We start from the raw sequence: 27,884 nt of genomic DNA, 5'->3' as shown, positions 1-27,884 counted from the left end.
TCTCAAAAAGCAGGATCCGCCCCTGATGCAGCATGGGTCTTTAACACTCCCCTTCCATTCCTATTACGGTGTGTCAGCTTTGTGTGGAAGTTGAGCAAGTGGAGGCAGTATGATATCAATATGGACATTTCAAACATTATTTACATCAGGTGAATATTACCATAGAATGTGACCACTTTATGAAGTTCTTGAAAGGTACATGTATTTAGAAGTTGGACGAACATGAATACATGACACATTTTTATGGATTACAACTTATTTAAATTCCTTATACGATAATTCAGAGCTAATACATGTTCCTTCATCACCTGAATTTAAATAAGTTGTTATCCATAAATTCGTGTCATGTATTCATAGCCACTTTATGGTTGCTATATTTGTGGATGTACTAAGCTGATTGTCATCAACATGTCAAGCACCTGCACAGTGCCAGTACCACATACCGTCTACATATACTTACACATACACACTTATTATAGTCAAGGACAAAGAAATAATGTTGACCAATTGACACAACCAATTGCTCACAGCAGCACGTCAACACATCTCCAGCTACTACGTTGACACAACCAACTAGCACGTCAACGCACCTCCAGATACTACATTGACACACATGGTGGTACTAGATAAGGATGCCATGCTCCAGTTTGTATTTGTCCCACCAGCAACCATCTTGCTGACATTGTTTCAAGCTTGTTGAGCTGGGAGATGATGTTTAGTGACACAGTGGCTGTACTCCACTGATGAAGTCACAATCTTCCTCCCACTGCAACTGGGTTAGTTGAATCCAGATATTATGAACATGGTCAAGCATGAAACCATGTGTGGCAACATGTACTGTACAAATCCATATTATACATATATTATATAAATATACAACCTTTGGAAGACATCTTTGTATTCCCAGACCAGTCAAAGCATTCTTAGTTCATCAAGAAATGTTTGCTTGACCACCTATGAGGGCTGAGTTGAATGTTGCCAATATCACTGTATACATATCCCATTTCTACAGTCATCAAGATGTAGGAGGTACATGCCTCATTGTGTAGATGAGAAGCACATGGGTATTGAATTTTGATGTGAAATTGTTTTGTGGGGCATTTTACAAAACAATGATGAATACAACGGATCATTCCTTTGCATTCTGTAAAATAAAATGTGTAGCTGCATTCTGACATATAAAACACTTTCTTTCATGGAATGTTATACGTTTAAGAAATGCACTTGTGACGGATCCAGGTCCAGGTAATAGATGTACATTTCTGCTAACAGCTGTTAAAACCAAGGCACGTGTAGAGACAGCTGATGAACAAAGGCGGTAAAGGTATGAGCACAAGGTCTGTTATCCAGTTACTGCTGTTCCAAGTTCCCCCCTCTGTATAACCTCATTCACACGAGTCAGCAGGAATTGACGATCACGACCCTCCTAAAATCAAGAGACATATTTACTTAATAGGTGACTGTTTAATATACATAACATGAATGGTCTTGCTAAATCGGTTACATCTTTGATCTGATTAGACTATGACAATGATATATTTATACCAAAATCAGGATGAAACAAGGATTCAAAACCACACTTTGATGGGAGTTGTGGACACTTAGACCACTGGGCCAACCTTATTGCTGGATCTGAACCACGCCCGACAGTGGTCAATAATCTGGACCATCTGGTCCTGTTGGCTCAGCCGAACACATGGATCTGTTCTGGCCAGGAATAGTCCAAGAGACACACCAGAGCACTGAGAAACACCATCAGGGAGCATGTATGTGTGGACACCAGATTACAACAGGTACCCAGCTACCTGTACTTGGGTGGTAAGGCTCTGGTACTTGGGTACAGAACACAATGGAATACAACAGAGTGCTTTAGAACACTACAGATCACTATGGAACACTACAGGGTGTTGTGGAACACTACAGATCACTATGGAACACTACAGGGTGTTGTGGAACACTACAGATCACTATGGAACACTACAGGGTGTTGTGGAACACTACAGATCACTATGGAACACTACAGGGTGTTGTGGAACACTAAACAGCAAATACATCCAACTACGAATCACTTGGACAGGATATCAAGGTTTTACTGACCATCTTGAGTTGTTCCTTGAGCAGCTGTTCCATCTTCTTGTAGCCCTGAGACAGGATATCAAGTAGTACTACCATCAGGAGACTTGTTCCACACTGTTCCATCTTACACTTGGAGCACATTAACAACAGACACATTTACAAGGAGACACAGTAGTAATACACAGGTCAGACATTTACTGAAACACACAGCACAGGTCACACATTTACACAGAGACACATTAACATTGAGACACGCACATTAACACAGGTCACACACACAGAGACACATTAACACAGGTCACACATTTACAAGGAGACACATTAACACAGGTCACACATGTACACGGAGACACATTAACAGAGGGTAACACATTTACAAGGAGACACAGATAAACACAGGGCCACACATTTACATGGAGACACACATCAACACAGGGTCACACATTTACATGGACACACATTAACACAGGTCACACATTTACACAGAGACACATTAACACATGTCACACATTTACAAGGAGACACATTAACACAGGTCACACATTTACAAGGAGACACTAACACAGGGTCACACATTTACAAGGACACACATTAACACAGCGTCACACATTTATATGGAGACACATTAACACAGGTCACACATTAACACAGATACATTAACACAGGTCACACATTTACACAGGTACATTAACACAGGTCACACATTTACAAGGACACACATTAACACAGGTCACACATTTCCATGGAGACACATTAACACAGGTCACACATTTACAAGGACACACATTAACACAGCATCACACATTTATACAGACACATTAACACAGGTCACACATTTACACGGGTCACACACTAACACAGGGTCACACATTTCCATGGAGACACATTAACACAGGTCACACATTTACATGGAGACACACATTAACACAGGTCACACATTTACATGGAGACACATTAACACAGGTCACACATTTACATGGACACACATTAACACAGGTCACACATTTACACAGAGACACACATTAACACAGGTCACACATTTACAAGGACACACATTAACAGCATCACACATTTACACAAAGACACATCAACACAGGGTCACACATTTACAAGGACACACATTAACAGCATCACACATTTACATGGGGACACTAACACAGGGTCACACATTTACATGGAGACACATTCACACAGGTCACACATTTACACGGAGACACACATTAACTCAGCATCACATATCAAACTGGGGTGCCAGATAATGACGGGGTGCTAAACAAATCCGAGCTAATCAATGTCATTCAAATTTTGTGAAAATTTCGATCATAGAATGTTTAGTGATGGCAATTTCACTAGAATCATTTTTTAAATATCTGACTAGATTAAAAATAACCAACAAATTTGATCCAATGCAGTTAAACCATATCAAATATTCAACAGAAAATAATTTCCTACAAGTTTATACTCAGTTGCTTCAAATGATCATCTTGAATCAACTTTAGAATATCAGAAACAGAATATCAAGGAATGTCCTCAAAGCTAATCCTTGTCCCTGATAGTACAGTATCAAAGGCTTATCCTGGCCCTGTGAACACGATCCAGCAGAATTCTGCCTGCCCCGTTTAATGATCGATATCCTTACCACAGCAGTAAGATGGCAGGCACAAAGAAGCCCACAGTGCCAAGGTAGGACACTATATCTCTGGCCACAGACGGCCATGTCCTCACAGTATTGGTGATGGTGTCGAAGATGACGTGATCGTCGTGGCTGTACAGGCGGAAGGGGCCTCAACTCTGAGACGGATTCACACTGACAACAAGAAAACACTTCCTGTAAGATGTTAGTCAGAGTTATATTGCTATAGAACTTTTCAAACAATTATCATTACTCATGATTTGAATGCCCCATCCTCACATCTTACACCAATAATCTGATCATATCCCAAACTTCTTCTTGCAACAAGGATACAGTGATGACTTGATAGTCTATCACCAACTGTCAACGAAAATTCAAGTGTGAAATATCAGAATGCCAGCTATCACGGACTGTGGAATTACTTGCCTGCACTATACTAAAACTTGTTAAATTGGACGGGAACCCCAGTGAGATGGGAGATTCAGACCATGAGGAAGATGTGGACTTGCTTCATGTAGGGCTTCTACATAGCACAATTTACTGGAGAGAACAGAAACTAAATGAGGGCCTGTGAGACAGACTAAACTTGGACACACACACACACATCTACCGGATGTCACAACTTACGTGCCGATGAGGTAGCCCAGAGGGATGACGGAGAGCACGAAGGAGAACAGTAATACTGTCATAAAGAAGGAGTTAGATCTCGATGCTCGATACGGCCGCAGCGGCGGAATACAGTTGTGCAATACTGTCAGCTGAAATCATTAAACAGGAGCAGGTCAAATATCAATACAGTTGTGCAATACTGTCAGCTGAAATCATTAAACAGGAGCAGGTCAAATATCACTGACAGCACTAGAATGCCCCATTCAGCAATATACCAGCTATGTGATTACCTGTAAGCAGCCAAAGTGAGTGAGTTTGGTTGTACATCACTTTTAGCAACATTCCAGCAATATCACATCAGGAGACACTAGAAATGGGCTTCACACATTGTACCCATGTGGGGAATTGAACCTAGGTCTTCGGCGTGACCAGCGAATGCCTTAACCACGAGGCTACACCACCGCCCCAAGCAACCAAAGACAAACCAGTCCCTGATGTGATGTGACATGCAATCAACCCAATCACAAAGCCTGACTGGCAGATTAATTACATCACCTTGTACTTCACAGATTGCTGTGAACAAATTCTAACCCAAAATTTCAAGAAGAACATCAATTTGTAATCATGATTGGGATACAGATCATGTCGTGACCAGTTTATGGAAATATTCATCCTACTGGCTGAGTAGTGTATGAGCCACGCACTCTTCCATCTCTAAATCTCAACAATCAGCTCCTGATAATTGCTGGTTGGTCACAGTGTTTACAAGAGATATATGATATGTCAACTTGATGATAACTTACCCTTTTCACATAGAAAATAACAAGGACTTTCATCAGTGTCATGGCAGGAATCAATGGGGAGAAGAACATGCCCAACCTGTGAGAGAGAGAGACACATTGGTCACACCAGTGTTGGCAGCAGTGTACACGCAGACTCATGGTCTCCCAGCTAACTCTCTAACTGGTGTCTAGCTTACTGTGTTTCCTGTTGTTTGTTTCATACCATAATTAGAAAGATAAAGCCATATGACAGAGGCCTGTAGTTACTTGTGTCTGGACCAGGCAATCCAGTGACTGATGATATGAGCTGTCAAGGTACGACACAATTAACCAAGTCAGACACACAATCAACCGAGTCAGACACACCATCAACCGAGTCAGACACACACAATCAACCGAGGCAGACACACAATCAACCGAGTCAAGACACAATCAACCGAGTCAGACACACCATCAACCGAGTCAGACACACACAATCAACCGAGACAGATTTACCATCAACCGAAGACATCAACCGAGGTCAGACACACACAATCAACCAAGTCAGACATACACAATCAACCGAAGTCAGACACACATCATCAACCGAGTCAGACACACACAATCAACCAAGTCAAGACACACAATCAACCGAGTCAAACACACAATCAACCGAGTCAGACACACACAATCAACCGAGGCAGACACACAATCAACCGAGTCAGACACACAATCAACCGAGTCAGACACACCATCAACCGAGTCAGACACACAATCAACCAAGTCAGACACACACAATCAACCGAGTCAGACACACACAATCAACCATGTCAGACACACAATCAACCATGTCAGACACACAATCAACCGAGTCAGACACACACAATCAACCGAGTCACACACAATCAACCAAGTCAAGACACACAATCAACCATGTCAGACACACAATCAATCAAGTCAAGACACACAATCAACCGGGTCAGACACACAATCAACCGAGTCAGACACACACAATCAACTGAGTCAGGACACACAATCAACCGAGTCACACACACAATCAACCACACACACAATCAACCGAGTCAGACACACAATCAACCGAGTCAGACACACAATCAACCACATCAGACACACAATCAACCGAGTCAGACATACACAATCAACCACATCAGACACACAATCAACCGAGTCAGACACACAATCAACCACATCAGACACACAATCAACCAAGTCAGACACACAATCAACCACATCAGACACACAATCAACCAAGTCAGACACACAATCAACCGACACACAATCAACCGAGTCAGACACACAATCATGGAAGTCAGACACACAATCAACCGAATCAGACTACATATAATTGTCCAAAGACCAACATAGGTCTAACATAGAATCCACAAGTGGACACAAGCACTGATTGTCCAGGTTATTAAAGTGTAGTTGTTTGAGCTGCGACAGCTCCTACTAGTGAATGGTTGACCAACTGACCAGCACAATGTCTGTGAATACACAATGTCCAGAACATTCTTGGGGAGGTCAAACTCCTGCTCTCCAATCAGCTGTATCAGTTTAAACCTGAAGAGTTTCCGGAAAACTAATCTGAAACAATCAAAACATGCAAGTTCACAATCCTTTTTCTCCAGTAGAAGTGAGTAAATGCATGTTGTGTCTTGTAGCAGCAGTGGACAAACGTATATCAAGAAAATGCTTGAAAATGATCAAGTCTGGACCTTTGCTACCTACAAAATCAGTGGCCACTTCATTCACATCTCCTTGGGGAGAGTACCACTAGCTCATATAGGGCCTATGTAGCCTTGTACACTTAGCTGTTCAGCTGTATGTACTCACTTTCTGGGGAATTCCACAAGGAATGTGAGAAGTACAACAGTGACAAAGTCAAGTAATGCCAGCTTGTAGAATTGTTGTCCAACATAAGTCTCCCAACACTGAAAACAGAAAACAGTTGTGCACTATTTTTATATTGGGGCCTATGGTGAGATAATGGCATCTCAAAGTATAGCTCTCCGGCCAAGCTAAGATATGCATTCATCTATCAGTGAAATTTGCAAGTAAGGTGTGTACCATATTCACAGAAAACAGGTCATTTTGTACTCATGATGTAATTGGTTTGCAGAAGTTTAATGGTGTCCACATGTAGACTTTTCACTGATTTTATTTTGTAAGTAACAATTGAGAATGAAGTGAGTGAGTGAGTTTACTTTTACGCTGCACTCAGCAATATTCCAGCTATATGTCGTCGATCTGTAAATAATCGAGTCTGGACCAGACAATCCAGTGATCAACAGCATGGGCATACGATAACATGTGTCAACCAAGCCAGCAAGCCTGACCACCCTATCTCGTTAGTCGCCTCTTACGACAAGCATGGGTTACTGAAGATCAATACCAAAAAGGATCTTCATGCGTAAAGGAGAATGAAATGAAAAGCTGAGGATAAATCTGACTAACATTCAAAAGTACATTTGGATCCCTGTTTCAAGTGAAAGATTGGTTCACTACGCCTTGTTTGATTTGCTTTTATGACACGTTTAGAAGATTTCTTGAACTCTAAAATGAACATGGACACAACACGAAAGTGGAAGTAACTCATGACAAGCATATCTACATATTTATTCAATTAGACTTTAGATTTAGCTAATAGATTCTGCTTTAAGACAATCTAAAGTCTGTTTGCTGCACATAAGATGGATATTGAGAGAGAGTTCTGGACTTTCAGACTGTGTCTCAATGTACCTTGATACTGGGACTGAAGTCGGAGCCATTCGACGCTGACCAGCGCTTGTTCCCACAGGTGGAGTCCATACTGTCATCATCCCCACCCAGCAGCTGGATGTACAGGGACAGAATCAACACCCCCAAGGAAGCAAGACGAAGCAACACTGTCCTGGAATAAACAACACAACAGACTGGTACCCTCATTCATTCAAGTCAACACTGCACTGAGTCAGCGCTTCACAACTCCCCTACTTTCATATAGGATTATAAATGTGCTATAATCACTGAGGTTATCCCAGCTCTAACTAATACATGGGGATCGCTCTGTTAAGATATTTCTTTGTTGAATGAGCCTGGCCAAAACTAAACAAAACTAGCAAAATTGCAGATTTAACTTTTAATTTGCACATAAATAAAACCTGAAAGCTTGTTTGATTTGATGCATGCAGTAATTAAATCAGTTGCTTTTGATAACATGACACTATGTCATTGTTGCTATGTGATACACAGCAAGTCATTTGGCCTTCAATGGTCAGATATTTTCTTCTCATAGGCCCATACCTGAAGAGGGTGATTTTCAGTTCAAAGGAGCCACTGTAGTCCTCAACAATGACAACCTTGGTGAACATGAGGGGGACCAGGAAGTTGAGGACAGTGATGGCAAGTGAGGGGAGGTACTGGTAGATGAGCACCACTATCTCGGTCTGCCCTGTCTTGTCCAGCTACAAGAAGAAGGTAATGTGTCATCACAATATATCATGTTCTGGTAGATGAGCACCACTATCTCGGTCTGCCCTGTCTTGTCCAGCTACAAGAGGAAGGTAATGTGTCATCACAATATATCATGTTCTGGTAGATGAGCACCACTATCTCGGTCTGCCCTGTCTTGTCCAGCTACAAGAGGAAGGTAATGTGTCATCACAGTATATCATGTTCTGGTAGATGAGCACCACTATCTCGGTCTGCCCTGTCTTGTCCAGCTACAAGAGGAAGGTAATGTGTCATCACAGTATATCATGTTCTGGTAGATGAGCACCACTATCTCGGTCTGCCCTGTCTTGTCGCACTACAAGAAGAAGGTAATGTGTCATCACAGTATATCATGTTCTGGTAGATGAGCACCACTATCTCGGTCTGCCCTTTCTTGTCGCATCACATCACAGTATATCATGTTCTGGTAGATGAGCACCACTATCTCCACCTGCCCCATCTTGTCCAGCTACAAGAGGAAGGTAATGTGTCATCACAATATATCATGTTCTGGTAGATGAGCACCACTATCTCGGTCTGCCCTGTCTTGTCCAGCTACAAGAGGAAGGTAATGTGTCATCACAGTATATCATGTTCTGGTAGATGAGCACCACTATCTCCACCTGCCCCATCTTGTCCAGCTACAAGAGGAAGGTAATGTGTCATCACAGTATATCATGTTCTGGTAGACGAGCACCACTATCTCTGCCTGCCCTGTCTTGTCCAGCTACAAGAGGAAGGTAATGTGTCATCACAGTATATCATGTCTATCATTCAGGCTACTTCACTCGGAGACAAAGGTGTTCTAAATTAAGGTGAGGTGAGGTGAAATTGGGTTTAACGTCGTGCTTGAGAATATTTTGCTCATATGACGACGTGCATGCGTGTGTATGTGTATGTTCGGCTGCTTGTACTAGCCCAGACTGAAGCTGACTTTATAGTGCTAGCCCACTGAGATACCATGCCGCAGCATGGATACCCCACTCAGACACATTACACTGACTCCGAGCCGTCCAGTCTTTGTTGTACCCATTAATGCCGAGTGCCAGGCAGGGACCAACAAGTACCATATTTTAACGTCTTTTGGTATGACGCGGTTGGGGATCGAACCCGTGACCTTCCGCTCTTCGGGCGCAAGCTCTAACCACTACACCACGGAGGCAGTCCTTCTAAATTAAGAGATTAATATGCATAATATGCAAAAGATTCTAAATCTATATGGGACAGAAATGGGTTGGTTAGTCTTTGATTAATCTCCCCTTAGTCAGACAGCAGTAGAGAATAATAAACTAACTTCAATGTATTTAAATTAGCTGGTCATGAAATGAGAGAATTAGTTTTTTAGGATGCCCTAAAATTGTGTCTAAACACAGGTAGTGATACAAAATCAGATCAGACACTAAACCAAAATTTCTCCTTTCCAGCATTTATGCAATTTCACGTTCACAGTTCAAAGTAGTCATACTCCAGTCAACCACCACAACAACATAAAATCCATTTCTTAAATATTGATGCTACAAATTATACAATACGATATTTTGTGATACAGCATCACCAAAGTCTCTTTTGATATAAAAACCTAAACATATCAACAAAGTATTAAACTGCAAGGCTTGCCAACTATATTCAAGAATGAAGACGCTATCGGTAAGATGCCTGATTACGACCAGCTGCGTACCTCCAGTAGAGTCTCTGTGGTGTAGTAGATGAGGTAGAGGGAGGCGCCCAGAATACCGATGACAAACAGGTTGATGAAGATTCGGATGAAGATGAGGCGACACTTCTCTCCTGTGGATCTCTCCGCCTGCCGCAACCTCCGGCGTGCCTCTTTCAGGTCATCCTGAAACAATTCACCTCATTTTAACCTCTAAATTATCCACAAGCAACCTAGTGAGTGAGTGAGTGAGTGAGAGTGAGTGAGTGAGTGAGTGAGTGAGTTAAGATTTAGAGTCACATCGGCAATATTTCAGCCATATTATACAGGGGGTGCTTAATTAAGTTCTTTGTGTATTCTACATTAGATTGTTAAAAGACACGTGACACATATCCTTGTCAGCTGCAGATGTACGGAATGTTGTTTCTTTATGTGGACATTGATGGATACATTCCTGGAACAAGGTAACTCCCTGATATTATGCATATAACTTTTGTCCAGGAAAATTGTTCTGGATCAGTGCCCCTTTAAATATATGGTTCTGACGTGACATAAATCATCATCTGCTGTATGTACTTACATATACAATGTACGGGACTATGTTTATCTCATAACCTCCAATACATTTATACAGCGTAATGACTGAAAGATAAATGTCAAACCTTTTGCCTTCATAAAGTTACCATTAAGATCAAACAGAATTGTGAAAGCTATGTCCCTGTATTTCCACAAATGTCAACATTGTCATCCACACCGTTCCAGTAACTATTTATCAACTGGGGATAAATACAGTTTTGTTAATAGATTAGATTTTTATTCATATGGATGCCAGCAATTTAGCTGAGGTCAGTCCTGTGAGGACACTAAAGTACCAAGTGAGTCTGCAGGGAGGTTTTGGCACTGGTCTCTCCCCATTTATCAGGATTTTCCAGCAGAAAAAGACAGGCCTCTAGAGGCTAAGGTTGCATCAATGTACAAAATAACATAGTTTCAGTGGTTGTTAAATATTTGGACACAACCAACCCCTGTATTAACTCTAAACGTCCATCTGCTGATTTGAACTGTTCTACAGACACAACGTGTTTATCAGGTCTACCGTGAAAGCCTTCAATATGGAAACTGGTACCTGCAGCTCTAGTTTGAAACTGGCCATCTTGGAAGCTGCAGTCTTCTCATTGGAGATACAGAAGTCCCAAGCACAGAACACCTTGTTGCAGTACAGAGACTTGGAGTTCTCCTGGTCAACCACAGCTTCCTTCACACTCTTGCCGGAGCTGCACAGAACATCACTCAGTCAGATAGCGCTGACACATAGAACACAGGGGACACAGAGCACACAGAGAACATGGGACAGCGGACACATGGGACACAGAGAACATGGGACAGCGGACACATGGGACACAGGGGACACAGAGCACCCAGAGAACATGGGACAGCGGACACATAGAACACAGGGGACACAGAGCACCCAGAGAACATGGGACAGCGGACACATGGGACACAGGGGACAGAGAGCACACAGAGAACATGGGACAGCGGACACATAGAACACAGGGGACACAGAGCACACAGAGAACATGGGACAGCGGACACATAGAACACAGGGGACACAGAGCACAGAGAACATGGGACAGCGGACACATAGAACACAGGGGACACAGAGCACACAGAGAACATGAGACAGCGGACACATAGAACACAGGGGACACAGAGCACACAGAGAACATGGGACAGCGGACACATAGAACACAGGGGACACAGAGCACACAGAGAACAAGGGACAGCGGACACATAGAACACAGGGGACACAGAGCACACAGAGAACATGGGACAGCGGACACATGGGACACAGGGGACACAGAGCACACAGAGAACATGGGACAGCGGACACATAGAACACAGGGGACACAGAGCACACAGAGAACATGAGACAGTGGACACATAGAACACAGGGGACACAGAGCACACAGAGAACATGGGACAGCGGACACATAGAACACAGGGGACACAGAGCACACAGAGAACATGAGACAGTGGACACATAGAACACAGGGGACACAGAGCACACAGAGAACATGAGACAGTGGACACATAGAACACAGGGGACACAGAGCACACAGAGAACAAGGGACAGCGGACACATAGAACACAGGGGACACAGAGCACACAGAGAACATGGGACAGTGGACACATAGAACACAGGCGACACAGAGCACACAGAGAACATGGGACAGCGGACACATAGGACACAGGGGACACAGAGCACACAGAGAACAAGGGACAGCGGACACATAGAACACAGGGGACACAGAGCACACAGAGAACAAGGGACAGCGGACACATAGGACACAGGGGACACAGAGCACACAGAGAACATGAGACAGCGGACACATAGAACACAGGGGACACAGAGCACACAGAGAACAAGGGACAGCGGACACATGGGACAAGACACAGAGGACACATAAGGAACACTGGAGAAAGGGCACAATTAGGAAACATAGTGAACACAAGGCACATGGAGCACATAGGAAACAGGTAACATAGGACAGACACATAGGACACAAAGGACAAGACACAAACAACACATAGAGCTCATAGAAAGCTTATTATGGATTATACTGAAATATAGATGATCCAGATATTGATGTAAGAACCAGACAACGATGAGACTGAAACTGTTTGTAAGACAAATGGTAATCTTCATATTAATTACATAAACATTAACACAACAGAGGACAGACACATGCTTTGTGTTTAACACAGAGCTGTGTTAACAATAGTTTTGTCAGTGCTAATGTATCTGAGCACATCTGAAGTACTCATCCCAGAAGAAGCAGTGTTTGCTGCTGCGATGTTGCTTTGACAATGCAGTTGATGTTGCAGTGACCTACTTTTTAACAATGAGGATGAAGCTGAGGAGGAAGCAGATGCCAGTGGCGAGCAGGTACGCCAGGTTCATGTTGTAGGTGCCAGTCTTGTTGTTAGGGAGGGGGTATGTGCGGTTGTAGTACACGCCGTAGAACAGCTCCGTCCTCTCCATCCATCCCTACAACAGGATGACAACCATCAACACACCAGTCTTTAGGTAATTACATGTACCTGTTGGTGAGAGGCACACTAGAGACAACTGCTGTCAAACATGAGATCAACTTCCAGGTTGTGATAATGGTCAAATTCTGACAGACAAATATCCTGATCATATTTCCCTGACAAATTTCAGTCAAATTGACCTTCATCTAAGTCAAAACCTTTTCTTTATTTAAAATAAATATTCCTTGCTCATATCTTTCTTCATTGCCACACAGATATTGCCACACTTGGCTGCTGTCTGTGTATCAATGCCGCACTGTGATCATGAGAACTAGTAAAGACATGCAGTAAGTCAATGCTAAAATGATGTCACTTGACTGTGTGTAAAAAACAGATTACTGCACTCCTGTTGGATATCATGTATCTTATAACTTGTTTCAAAAGAATAGTTTTCACTCACTAGACAGCTTTTGTAACAATTCATAAGACAAATGCTATTTGACAGACAATCGTAAGGTAATTTTACCACCCAAACAGAATGATTACTTATTAGAGAAAATGGCACTATTCCTGCCCTTTTTCTTGAACAATGTATGGTAGCTCCCTAAAGCCTGCCACTTACAGTGCCCTGAATGAAGTCCAGCACCATGTCCCCAACAGACTCTGAGGCAGTCAGATTGTAGATGTGGACCGTGTACAGAGTAGTACATCGGTCAGCCTCCTGGAAGAAGGTGTCCGTATGGTTGACCGTGGTCATACTGTGGAAGGAGTCCGGGGTAGGGAGGGCGAAGTATGGGATGACGATGACACAGAACATCAGCAAGAAGATGTACAGGTTGAGGAACATGAGCCATCGTGTGAAGCGGAAATACGACACAGTCGCTGTGCCAAACCGACCTGTGGGATGAGGGAGAGAGAGTTTTATTGCATCACTGAGATGGAGTGGCATCAACATCAGTGAACAGACCAGTCATTGAGGGTTTTAAGTAAATGTGTATTTCAGGAAGTGTGAAGATGGGCATTAATGCCTGACTCTAAATTCTTCAGTTTTATCATAGCATGTTAACTTGTTGGAGTGAGTGGGTGAGTGGTTTCAATCAGCCTTATACCACCATGCCAGCCACATGGAAACCTTGCTTTTGAGAAATACCCATGTAACCCTCACTATCTTGACACCAACTGTACTGAAACTCCAACACAAGCCTCACTATCCTGAACCTCCTATGTAAACCTCCATATTTTGAACCTCCCATGTCAACCTCCATATCTTGAACATCCCATGTCAACCTCCATATCTTGAACATCCCATGTAAACCTCCATATCTTGAACCTCCCATGTCAACCTCCATATTTTGAACATCCCATGTAAACCTCCATATCTTGAACATCCCATGTCAACCTCCATATTTTGAACATCCCATGTAAACCTCCATATCTTGAACATCCCATGTAAACCTCCATATTTGGAACCTCCAAATTCAACCTCCATATTTTGAACATCCCATGTAAACCTCCATATCTTGAACCTCCCATGTAAACCTCCATATTTGGAACCTCCAAATTCAACCTCCATATTTTGAACATCCCATGTCAACCTCCATATCTTGAACCTCCCATGTCAACCTCCATATTTTGAACATCCCATGTCAACCTCCATATTTTGAACCTCCCATGTCAACCTCCATATCTTGAACCTCCCATGTCAACCTCCATATCTTGAACCTCCCTCCATGTCAACCCCATGTCCTCCATATCTTGAACCTCCCATGTCAACCTCCATATCTTGAACCTCCCATGTCAACCTCCATATCTTGAACCTCCCATGTCAACCTCCATATCTTGAACCTCCCATGTCAACCTCCATATCTTGAACCTCCCATGTCAACCTCCATATCTTGAACCTTCCATGTCAACCTCCATATCTTGAACCTCCCATGTCAACCTCCATATCTTGAACCTCCCATGTCAACCTCCATATCTTGAACATCCCATGTCAACCTCCATATCTTGAACCTCCCATGTCAACCTCCATATTTTGAACATCCCATGTAAACCTCCATATCTTGAACCTCCCATGTCAACCTCCATATTTTGAACATCCCATGTAAACCTCCATATCTTGAACATCCCATGTCAACCTCCATATTTGGAACCTCCAAATTCAACCTCCATATTTTGAACATCCCATGTCAACCTCCATATCTTGAACCGGCTATGTCAACCTCCATATCTTGAAGCTCCCATGTAAACCTCCATATCTTGAACCACCTATGTCAACCTCCATATCTTGAACCACCTATGTCAACCTCCATATCTTGAACCACCTATGTCAACCTCCATATCTTGAACCGGCTATGTCAACCTCCATATCTTGAAGCTCCCATGTAAACCTCCATATCTTGAACATCCCATGTCAACCTCCATATTTTGAACATCCCATGTCAACCTCCATATCTTGGAGCTCCCATGTCAACCTCCATATCTTGGAGCTCCCATGTCAACCTCCATATTTTGAACATCCCATGTCAACCTCCATATTTTGAACATCCCAAGTCAACCTCCATATTTTGAACATCCCATGTCAACCTCCATATCTTGAACATCCCATGTCAACCTCCATATTTTGAACATCCCATGTCAACCTCCATATCTTGAACCTCCCATGTCAACCTCCATATCTTGAACATCCCAAGTCAACCTCCATATTTTGAACATCCCATGTCAACCTCCATATCTTGAACCTCCCATGTCAACCTCCATATCTTGAACCTCCCATGTCAACCTCCATGTCTTGAACCTCCCATGTCAACCTCCATGTCTTGAACCTCCCATTTAAACCTCCATATCGTGAACCTCCCATGTCAACCTCCATATCTTGAACATCCCAAGTCAACCTCCATATTTTGAACATCCCATGTCAACCTCCATATCTTGAACCTCCCATGTCAACCTCCATATCTTGAACCTCCCATGTCAACCTCCATGTCTTGAACCTCCCATGTCAACCTCCATGTCTTGAACCTCCCATTTCAACCTCCATATCTTGAACCTCCCATGTCAACCTCCATATCTTGGACCTCCCATGCAAACCTTTCTCTAACAATCATGTTTCATTAACAACTGTAAAAATATCCTTGCACATACATTTTGTGAAAATCTGTAATTCAGGGGGGTCAAATAACAATATAACAATTTGAATTAAATGCAAAAAAAACCCAAAAAAACAAACAGCATTGTATTTGTCATCTGTATCAATATATATGTAAACATATCTTCCATCAGAACATTTCAATTCAGGGTTGGAAATTCCTTGTACAGATGGCATGGAGAATATTGTAATGGCACATTAATATTATGCCCTGTGACAAGTAGCCTGAAAAACAGCACAAAGCAAATAACACTGGTCATTGCATGCTCTGGCTTAATGACATACAATCAGCTGACACACACATTACAGTGGGCTTAACAGTGTTATGTCCAGTCACCCACTTGAAAACACAGTCTCTTGTTCCCAACATTAGCCACCCGTGTGATGAAGGGGCAGTCAGATTATCAGAAATATTTATACAATATTTGTGACAAAATGTCACAGGGCCATCTGTTTCACAAAAAAAGGTGATGCCTTTTTTATGACAATGTCCGATTTCAGTACTAACTGTAATGTGGATCAATACTGAGCTGGCATTATTTCAAGGAGACATACATTTCACCTGTACATTTCAACCTGGCTACAAGCCAGCATGACCTCATCAAACGACCATTAGCTATGAATATTGGTGTACACACCCTCGATCTCCTTGAAGGTGCTTGCCCATAGCTCCAGCTGGTACAACCAGCCCTTCAGTTGGGACCTCTTCTTCTGCCAGCTCTGAAATATACATCGGCATGATCAACAGCTGCTTTAAATCACCAGCGTGGCCACAGGTGGACTTGGAACACTGATGACCCATTGACACCGGATGTTGTGGCCATTACAAAACTGGGCCATATCAATAATGTTGGGTATAAAGCTGAAATATAAGTACACTCTATAGATGCATTATCAGATGCTTATGTACAGTAGACTAGGGGTCCAGACCTCATTCTGGTACTGAGTCTATCCTTCACTAATGTATTAACTTATGTTTTATCAAGTTTATAAACTATGAGTTCATTATCACAAAGAGAATCTCACCCTTGTTTCTTTTCATGTGAAGCTTGCTTTGGTGAGAAGGTGAGATTCAAGCTAAACAATCTTTGTAAACAGTAATAACCAGTCGTGTTGAGAGTAAACATTTACACCAACCAGCTTCAGTAGTAGACAAAGTATTGTGATGGTCTTTCATTATATTTCCTATCCTAGAACATCTCAGTCCAGCTAGATCTCCTCCCGAGGCCAGTTCAGCATTGTTTACTTACAACAGATGCATATTACAACACACTGGACACCAAATAAATGTGGACTTCTGAATTATTTCCACTCCTTGTGATGGACAGAAAATGTTGGGTTTATTGGCGATTACCCCGTGTTAGAAAATAATCATCTAAAAGCTTTAAAAGCTCAATATATAAATAATTGAAGAGCTGTGACGATATATCGTAGAATCGATAATCGTGATACTTTTTCTGACAATAAATATATTGATACTTTTTCTGTATCGTCACACCTCTTAATAATTGTTCTGCTTCTGCCTTTCTTTTTTGTATTCCTTCAACGTCAACTTTTATTTACTACTTACCTGTTTAATACTTTGTTTGACCGACAAGACTCCCCCAGCTTGTAGGGTAGCAGTGTCTCTGAAATGTTGAAATTGTACTGTGAATAACCAAGTCCTGCATGAACATTCCCATCTAAATCTCATTGTGTGGCAGCTTGGGTTTGAAGACGCCTACAATTCAAGAATCATAGTCAGACCAAACCTGGGATTCAAACCTACAGGAATCACTGGATTCAAGGGGTACAACTCCACACAATGAATGGCTGCCCCATGGACAACTGGGCAACCCTTGACGGTACAATATGGGATTGACATTACCTTCAATCAAATCAATCAGCTGGACATGACAAAATGCACTCATTTTTAATACAAATGTTTCTGCAAGAAAACAGCCACAGGCAGTTGTGCACCAAGGGAGACAATTACGTGTGTGACATGTCAAAACAGTATATACAGCAGGGATCATCAACAAAAACATATAACCAATATGGTGCCAATTCTTTCCCCCAGAGAATCCAACACAAATATTGTTGTTACACTTGAGTAATGATCAGCTGTTCTATTATTCATTCTTCTTATTAGACTAGCATCACTGAATTCAATATTTCCCAAAGCAATTAGTGATATAACTGAATCATTATACATCAATATACATCTGTCTAGTACGCTAAATCATGAGAGAATACTGCAATATTCAGATGGTGACTTCCGGGAAAAGTTAATTGTATGAACTAACAAATTTATATCAAATTTCACCATGTAAAGAGAATGTATTTCGTGAATCAATATTTCCTTGTGTTGATGCTCACATTTTTCCTCAATAAGTCCCAACAAAATTACATCTGCCTGTCATGATAGGAAATACTGCTCTCCTCAATGGACTGATGTTTACCGGAACAATAAACATTATTACTTCCCTGTAACTTACTACTAAAGCAGCAGATGAAACGCCCACTGCTCACATACCTCCTTCTGTTTATCTTTAGAGCAATATATTTCTCTGTTTACATGGCCCAAGGTAAACCAGAGAATATCATATTGAATGTTAAAAGTCTAAAAAGCTGTCAGAGTGGAAAGAGATTTGATCCAGCAGTACATGGCCATTGGTTTGCCTTGTGTGAACAGAGAGACCAAAACTTTCCACAGTACACCTTGCCAAGGTGGGCAGAAACACAGGCCATATAGTACATTTTATGAGGGTCTTATCTGGACAATCTCTTACAAGTTTGTCATTAATGGGTGTAACAGGACAGGCCACACCCTGACAGTGTTTCAGAAATATTTGGAGTGACTGCTTACAATATGAGGAATTAATATCAGACATTATCGCTTCATGTCATAAACATATATACTGAGTCAAAAAAGAAACTTCACATTCTTTCTTCAGGGCACTATAAAAGAACAAGAGATGGTAAGATGGTTTAATTGTTATTATTTCATTGCTGAGATCTGTGTGATGTACTCGATACACTGACAGTGCCATAATCAGTTCCATTAGGCTACACCGCCGTTCCAAAACATGGGTATACAGAATGTCAAGTCACAAGAATAAAAATGCGAAATTTCTCAGTTCAATATTGTGTATGGCCGCCCCGCGCATTCACCACTGCCAAACACCGTCTCCTCATCGACTGCCTGATGCTTGTGAACACGTGGTTGGGGATTCTGCGCCATTGCTCTTGCAAGGCAGCGCCAAGTTCCTGCAAATTCTGAGGTTGGTTCCTAAGACCACGAAGCTTTCTCCCAAGTGCATCCCAAACGTGCTCTATTGGATTAAGGTGAGGGGACCTCGATGGCCAGTCCATGACGCTGATTCCAGCGTTTTGAAGGAAATCTCGTGTCAACATCGCGGTATGCGGCCTGGACCATGAGCCGCCATGAAAGGAACGAGTTCAGGGGTGAGCACCTGGTCGGTAAGCAGCAGCTGTGAGGTTTCAACGGATGACCAGAAGTCGGGAATGGTTGTTCCCACAGAAAGCACCCCACACCATGCAACTTCCGCCCCCGAATCTGTCGACTTCCTGTACACAACATTGGACATACCGTTCACGGCGTCGTCTCCAGACTCTATGCCTGCCGTCCGCGAATCTGAGGGTAAACCTGGATTCATCGCTAAAGACGACTCGATTCCAGTCTCTCTGGGTCCATTGGAGGTGACGTTGGGCCCACAGCAGACGTTGACGTTGATGAAACGGCGTCAATATTGGCCCACGATATGGACGTCGAGAATGGAGATTGGCAGCCCGCAATCGATTTTGAATGGTCTGTAAGGACAGTCGACCTCTAAGCATCTCAGCCCTGGTTCGTAGTAGCGGCAGAAATCTGTCACGTAGGTGACGTGAGGACGATTTGACGGTCTTCTGCTTGTGACGTCACACATGGACGACCGACCTTGGGCGATCATCAGAAGTGGTGCCAGTTTGTTGTAGACGACCTCGCAAGTCATACACAGTACGACGGCTGCATCCCATTGCTCTTGCGACGTCAATAACTGATCTTCCTGCTTGCAACATGCCAGCGGCATGTTCACGTTACATTTGACAATGCGTGGCAAAAAAAGTACCGTTAGAACTGTGGTTTAAAAGTGTTTTTTCAATTCTTGAGGCCAATGCAAACACGTGCATATGAAGAAAACTTCGATGCGAAGATCACGTGATCGACTGCACGTGCAAAACCTGATTTGGCACTAACGTCATTTGCACGACGAATGGATGGGTTTGAGTGGGTTTTGCTAACGTTTTTCTAGAGTCGAAAGATAGGGATCCCATTTCGGATACATAGATGTATCATCAGAGAAAAATTATTCATTATTTTTCAACCTCAGATGATGAAATAATAGCCAGCAGTTTTGTTCTGGCACCATGCTTTTATCTTGTACCCCAGGTGTGGCATCTAAATTGGGATAGGATGTAAATTACAAGGACCCTTTTTTACAGGTGTGTGCCCATAAGCCCTTTGTCCCAGTATCATGCATCACTGAAGTTCAGTTTCAAGTGGCACATTGATAAAAATGTGCTTTTTGAATGTTAACATATTATGAAAATTGTCAGAAATTATATGTTAATTCAAGACAATTTAGATGTAACAAAGAATGTAAGATATGTATAATGAAATGTATGTTCAGCATCAGTGTGGTATAAAAATATACACATACTTTTCCCAGATAGTAATATACAATGAAACTATTTTAGTTAATTGTTTTCTAACAAAAAGGAATATTAATATTAGTTGTGCCCTGGTAATGAATACTTTCCTGAAGACTTCCTTCTTGAATAATTGATTAAAGTGAACTGCAACAATAATGCAAGAAGTGTTCCCAACACCATCCTAGTTACCAGTGGTTTATATCTGACACCAAGCCTCAACAACAACACAATGCAGTGTATTCTACCCACTATTTTCCTCCCAGCTCTATGTGTCATACACCTAATGACCCTCTTTAGGCTCAGTGTTCATTAACTGGGCGTTACAGTAATTGATGAAGTTGTAACAACAAGCTGCCGAGGGAACTGGTTGTTTCTCATAGACAAAGTATACATAGACAAAGTATACATAGACCTTTATTATGTAGACAGAACACTTACATACATGTTTTACTTCTAGTTTCAATTTCGTCACACCGAAGACCCAGGTTCGATTCCCCACATGGGTACAATGTGTGAAGCCCATTTCTGGTGTCCCCCACCGTGATGTTGCTGGAATATTGCTAAAAGCGGCGTAAAACTAAACTCACTCACTCACAGTTCAACTGATATGTACATCTGTGAACTGTATTGACAAGCAGCAGGGTTAATGTCAATATAACCTGACTTACATCAGTAAGAGATACTACTGCTATGGTTGACATACCACATGTTTACTGAAGCTGAAATCAGTGTTTGCCAGGTATCTAGTTTCAGAAAGCCTTCCCCTCCGATATTCAGATAACATTCAGTTTTGTCAGGTCAAGCAGAAATATGACACTATTCAAATATATGCTGTTTGATTATTCCAAAAGAAATTTGTGAAAGCCAGTACAAGGTTAAAATGCATTTTTTGATTGAGAGAATCCAACAGGCAAGGGTCTTATGACTAGCATAGCTCTTACCCAGCAAATATTCTCCAACTTTTTGTACTTTTGTAGGATTTAAAGTAAATGAGATAATAATAATAAACAGCATCTGAAACAAAGCTGTGGCCACTTTCTTATTTCATTATATGTTGATTTCACATTTTGATGAACATAGAGATATTTCTCTAACAGTTACTGTTCAGTTTTACCTGATGATGGGACCAGAACAAGCCCCGAAACGTTACTCAAGAATAAAAAGAACATGTATCCCAGAAATATCTCTATGTTCATCAAATAGTATCTTCTAAAATGCTCCTAATCAAACATCTGACTTTTCATTTTGTTTTGTTATCAAGCTATTTGATTTTCCTAGAGGGTTATTGACATATGCAGCTGTCATTCTTACATTGTTGCATTTTAGAGCACTGTTATCAAGCTAATTTCTTACATTGTTATCAAGCTATTTGATACCGATGTAAAATTCTACATTGAAATGTCGCTCTGTGCACAAAACGATGAGTTGAACTCCATAAGGTTGTATGTTTCATTTTTGACTCACCAACTTCTAGAATGGCGACATGCAGCTGTGTTATGAATGTGTCTCACTGTCTAGCATAATGTAATTTATTAGAGCATACCCTACTGCAGGAAAACATGTTTGTGCTACACATGAACGCATGTATGTCTGTCAACAAACAAACTGCTCTTGTGATTTCATACTTTTCCTCATTCAATTCTTTTTCAGGGTTAGGATTTGAAATATAACTGGCTTTTCTGATCATGGTTTATATAATAGACTATCAGAACGACATATTGTTCATTCAATTTACTTATTTATTTATTCACACGTACTTGCATAACTTTTGTACCTAACCAATTCCATCAAATGGCATTGTGTATTTCAGAGATGAATGGCTGAAAACATTGCCACATAATTCTTACAGAGTGGCTGCAAATTTTTTATTTGTTGTGGACTTTTAAAGTTTAAGTCAATAATAAATCATAACATTTTAACTTTTGTCCGAACAAATTCAACACAAGAATAAATACCTATAAAATGAAAAATATGTCCCAGCTGACTAATTGAAATGTGTCAAATGTTCATTTTTAATTTTTCAGTAGGGTCTGGCAAATACCTACAAAAGTTGAAAAATAGATACTATAGCTCAAATCTACTTAGATCAATGTTGTCAAATGTTCATTTTTAATTTTATGCCTCAGTCGATGACTTTGTGAGGTCTGTAGGCAGGGCAGAGACATGTTGCTTACAGTCCATTTGATTTTATTTGAGACCGATGAATTGCTCACTAACACAAAATCTAATAATTGCAACAAAACCAAATTTTGCAGTCACATGAAAATCAACAGACCAACTCTGATGATTTTTCTCATAATTTTGGACACACGAATTTAAAAGTCACATTTCGCTATTTTGTACGAGGGGGGCCACTTGCTCGATGAACAGCCAGGTAGTGTGTGCAGTGAAATTTCAATTTCACACGTGCAACTCGCACAGCTGGATGTTCTACCAGCAAGTGGTTCCCCCTTGTAAGAAATAGCGAAATTTGACAACAAAATAATGATTGTCTGTTAAACAACTTTTTTATTCGGGTGTCCAAACTTATGAGACAAATCGTCAGAGTTGGTGACACTGGTCTGTCGATTTCATGTGACTGTGCAAAATTTGGTTTTGTTGCATTCATTAGATTTTGTGTTAGTGAGCAATTGGTCTCAACTGAAATCAAAATGGACTGTAATTCACGTTTGATCCATCACCCAGTTTCAGTGAACACCAACAAATATAACATTAGGTGAAATAAGTAGAAATCTATAGCAGGACACCTTGGATGCATCTATAAGTAAAGTAAGTTCTCAAATATTAAAAATCAATGTTATTGAGACATTTCTGTGTCTAAACTAACCAGGTGTCAAACAGCAATGAGAGGTATGATCTTGACAATCTTTTACACCAGTTTCACATCCTACAAGTTACCTCATCGCTTCCGCTGCTTCGTTAGTCGACTGCACCCTATCCTTGAGTCGTTCATGAAGGGATTTCTGCTTGACACGAGCCTGCAGACTAGGCAGTAATCCTTCCATCTCTTCTTCATCATCCTCATCCTCATCGTCTTCATGTCGACGACGTGACAAGGTCCGTGCAGATTTTCTTGACTTCTGACTCTTTCTCCTGAGTCGAATTGTATGCAGTTTATCCCATACGTTATTTCCCACTGCAAAGTCACCAAAATCCAAGCTGTACACTGAATAATTGTCATTGTCTGTACGGTAATGCCTCCCATTATGCTGTACATACCGTCCATCTACTTCGTCACTATACCGTCCCAGCTGTGGGGAGAAATCAGCAACACCACCAGGGGATGTTCCATTGTCAGACATCTGGAAGGCTTCATTCCGGGTAACCTCAGGAGATCGACCACGTTGTGCCATGTACCTTTGTGCCTCGTAATCATCTACTGAATAAACTCTTGGTCCATCTGGAAACCCTTGATTGTCATACCCTCCTGACCCTTGCCGACTGTGTTGGCGTTCGGGAGAGTATCCCCTCTCGACATCAGATCTGTCCCTTCCATAGGGAATGTCACCATCCGAGGATCTGTACCCTGGGTTTACACCACCTCTGTTATCCATGGAAGAACTATACCCCACCGGATGTAACTCGGACCTGTCTATTTCCCTGCCTGCCTGTCTCCGTCCACCATGGGTATATGTCTCAGGTGGCTGGTGACTGGGTGTAGTCCAAACAGGTCCTGCTTCGCCTGAGTGTCTTGGACTCGACTCATCCTCGTAATCCGGTGCAACATTATCCCAGTCATCAGGTGTAGGGTTACTCCGCGTGTAACCCCGTGACCTGCCTTCGTACTCATTCATGCTGAATCACTCTACCGATTGGGATCAGTGAAGCATGCCTCCTACACAAGCGTTGCTCTACTGTTTATCATTACAGCAAGAAGTTGAGAAACAATGTGCTGTCACATCCTTTGAGACATCAAAATGCTGAGAAAATTTGCCAGAACCAACTGACTACAGGCTGAAGTCGTTCACACTGTCCACAAACTGCCAAGGCCGGGACTACCTCCCAAGACAACCTGTAGCAAAATTGAACACTTAAAAACATGTTTTCAAGACAGGGATACTTGGAAGATTTCTTCATCACTGAGATCTACCACACTGCCGGATACATCACCCACTCCAACATCACACACTCCAACATCACACACTCCAACATCACAAGCCCCTGTTGTGAAATGAGCAAGCGCAGCCCACGGCCCAACTGCGGTACTACAACCACTCTCAGCAACGTCTAAGGGGCCTACCCAGTATTGATCTCCCAACGTTCTGTTTGCAAGGCTTCATGAATAAGCTATTAACTTTGTATTGTGTACAATGTACAACACAGTTGTCAGAGATAAGAGAACAGGAACTTTAATTCACTGATCACTAACAATAAGGTACCAATTTGTAATAAATGTAGTTATGGATTAAATGATGATGATTTCATGAATGCATTGATACAGCAAATACAACTGCATCCTTACAGATGTTTCCAGTATCAGTGTGACTATTGTTTGTTCACCTTGTCTGCCATCCACTTGACTGCATACTTCAACCTGATCAGTGAATGGAATCTCACATATGTGCTATTGGGTATATGGTCATAAAACCATATAAAACTGTAACACTGGACAGGTTCACTTACACACAACACACACATTCACTGAACTCTGATAACACACAGGGCAGGACTAAAGTACTGTCGGAAATAGAAAAAAACTGTATTTTCTCATTTATCTCTACAATTTATGTAGTTGATATGTGAAAGTGTGAAATATCTGTTAAACTAATTTCGGCCTAACTACAGTCTCAGTGGTAGAGAGATAGGAAACGGAGAAAAAGCACTTTACTGAGGGGAAATTAGTGCAGAAATGAGCAATGCGGTTGTTTTCTAAGTCCAAAAAGACTTATTTGGAACAGACCATGGCTTTATGCAAATTAGTGTGTGACGATATTGTATTACAAAGGACACTTTTTAAATGCCAAATTGGAAATTAGACGTAGATTCATTATAAACGATAGCTGGCGTAAAAAATAATAACTTTTATGCTGAAACTATTAAGGATGTAGCTACCATGCAGTCTCACTGTCACTATAAAAAGAAACAGATAGGAGGGGTCGTCTCAAAAGCAAAACCTGGGGTCGGGCTTGGGGATAGAGATATCAGCTAAGATAAGATAATCCTTTAGGGCAATTATACTGGGGAGGTACACGGCATGTCATAACAATTTTTCAAATACTATCCAGTCCTGTCGATCTTCGGGTGGTCATGCCACCTATATACTACGATGCGTTTCTATGGTTTTCGGGTATCATACTCTTTTACATATCTCAACATAGACTTTATGAAAGAAAGACACGTAAGATGTTAATCAATAGATGAGACATAGTCAACACACATGAAAAAGCACAAAATATCTTTGAGATGACCCCTTGTGCCTGTAGGCAGCACGTGCATTTCATGCCAGGTGAGTCGACGGTCTGTCGTCATACCTGGCTGAGCAACCTAATTGCCATCTATAGTCTGATCTATTGTTTTCAGCAGCTCTTCGTATTTTTTCTAAGTTTTGCCCGATTTTACGAGTAAACATGCTTTTCTGGATATCGTATTACGCATCCCACTGAACGTCCAGTTAGGCCGAAGTGGGTTATTTCGACATATGCTATTTGCAATTGTGTAAATTTTAGGGATACAGAGTAACAGCCTAAAAACAGTTTTTTTCTATTTCCGACAGTACTTTAGTGGGTGAGGTCACGCACTAGTATTTAAGAGTGGTGTTCATTTCTAGACTTGTCAGCAACATGAAATCACTTCTTTCAGTGGCATGTAGAATATGGAAAAATGGAGAAAGTTCAGATATACAGCTTCTTTATTATTAATGTAGGTGACCGTTTGGCACAGATGCTAACACTGTTATCAAGCAAGTGCAAGTGCTTGATAATGGTGTTGCAACTACACAGAAACATAGAGTTGTATATATATCCATAGAAATTTCCCCATTGTTCAACATGAAATCACACTAATATCAGAAAGAAATACCATTATTTTTATATAATCTAAAATGTATTTATCTGCAAGAGAGTTTGAATAATTAATAACACTATAAGTTAGAATGTTCCAACATATTTCCATGAAGATACATGAACCGACTGTTATATACCCTTTACCCCCATAACTGATACAACTTCTCAACACAATAATAATCTGTTATCACAATCAAATATTGACACAACCTGCCTGAAACAATGAATTAACTCAATCACACACTGGGTACTTGTATTTCCCACACCTGCAGGAGACCCGTCTAGAGCACAGGTTGGAGTTGGAGTAAGTTATATATGGTAAGATCCACATGACAACTCTGGACATACTCACACTGTTTGGAAGATAACCAGTCTACCATGAAGTCGACACACCACTGCCTCTACATAACACCCCTCTAGCTACACAGCCTGAAGGATCAATTTAGAAGTTTAGTAGTCTTCTACTTCCTTCCTTCCTTCCAACTCACATGTACACTACCTTGACCCCAGCCACAGTTGAGCACAGGGCTGAACTTTATCAAGGATCTGTGAGGTGTGTTCCACTGAAGCGTGTAGCTCTCACTAGCAGGGTAAACAGGCTTGGGGTCTGGGAAACAATGCATACCCTCACTGGTGGGGATAATAGGCTGGCTTACCCTGTGAATGGGACACACTGCCTTGAGGAATGCCTGGCACTGACGACTGAAGCAGGTTGCCGTATATATAGCAGCCTGTGGTGGAGCTAGGAGCTGCGGCCACTGTGTGGCAGACTGGCTGGTTG

At 41.7% G+C, this 27,884-nt stretch overlaps 1 protein-coding gene across 1 annotated transcript; it reads right to left on the bottom strand.

The window, feature by feature from the left end:
• Positions 1-84: 84 nt before the first annotated feature.
• Positions 85-27,884, bottom strand: LOC124290721 (transmembrane channel-like protein 7). Its single transcript, XM_046727526.1, has 17 exons — positions 27,760-27,884; positions 24,000-25,113; positions 17,977-18,034; positions 17,045-17,126; positions 13,881-14,155; positions 13,120-13,274; positions 11,352-11,499; positions 10,250-10,411; positions 8,383-8,543; positions 7,840-7,990; positions 6,934-7,031; positions 6,574-6,684; positions 5,122-5,197; positions 4,337-4,467; positions 3,716-3,883; positions 2,098-2,179; positions 85-1,426 (listed from the first exon to the last, which is right to left on the bottom strand). The coding sequence occupies exons 2-15, from the start codon at positions 24,893-24,895 to the stop codon at positions 3,862-3,864; spliced, it is 2,526 nt and encodes an 841-aa protein (XP_046583482.1). The 5' UTR covers positions 24,896-25,113; positions 27,760-27,884; the 3' UTR covers positions 85-1,426; positions 2,098-2,179; positions 3,716-3,861.

Source organism: Haliotis rubra, unplaced genomic scaffold, assembly GCF_003918875.1.
Source record: "Haliotis rubra isolate DU_JTF1 unplaced genomic scaffold, ASM391887v1 Scf472, whole genome shotgun sequence".
Taxonomy (NCBI): Eukaryota; Metazoa; Mollusca; class Gastropoda; order Lepetellida; family Haliotidae; genus Haliotis; species Haliotis rubra.
The sequence above is the reverse complement of the archived record's forward strand: the minus strand, read 5'-3'. Positions and strand labels throughout refer to the sequence as shown.

Coding starts and splice junctions, on each gene's coding strand:
- LOC124290721 (XM_046727526.1), bottom strand. CDS start 24,895: ATGAATGAGTACGAAGGCAGGTCACGGGGTTACACGCGGAGTAACCCT. Junction 7,991..8,382: donor CTGAAAATCACCCTCTTCAG/GTATGGGCCTAT, acceptor TGTTTATTCCAG/GACAGTGTTGCTTCGTCTTG. Junction 6,685..6,933: donor CTTGTGGAATTCCCCAGAAA/GTGAGTACATAC, acceptor TGATTGTTTCAG/ATTAGTTTTCCGGAAACTCT.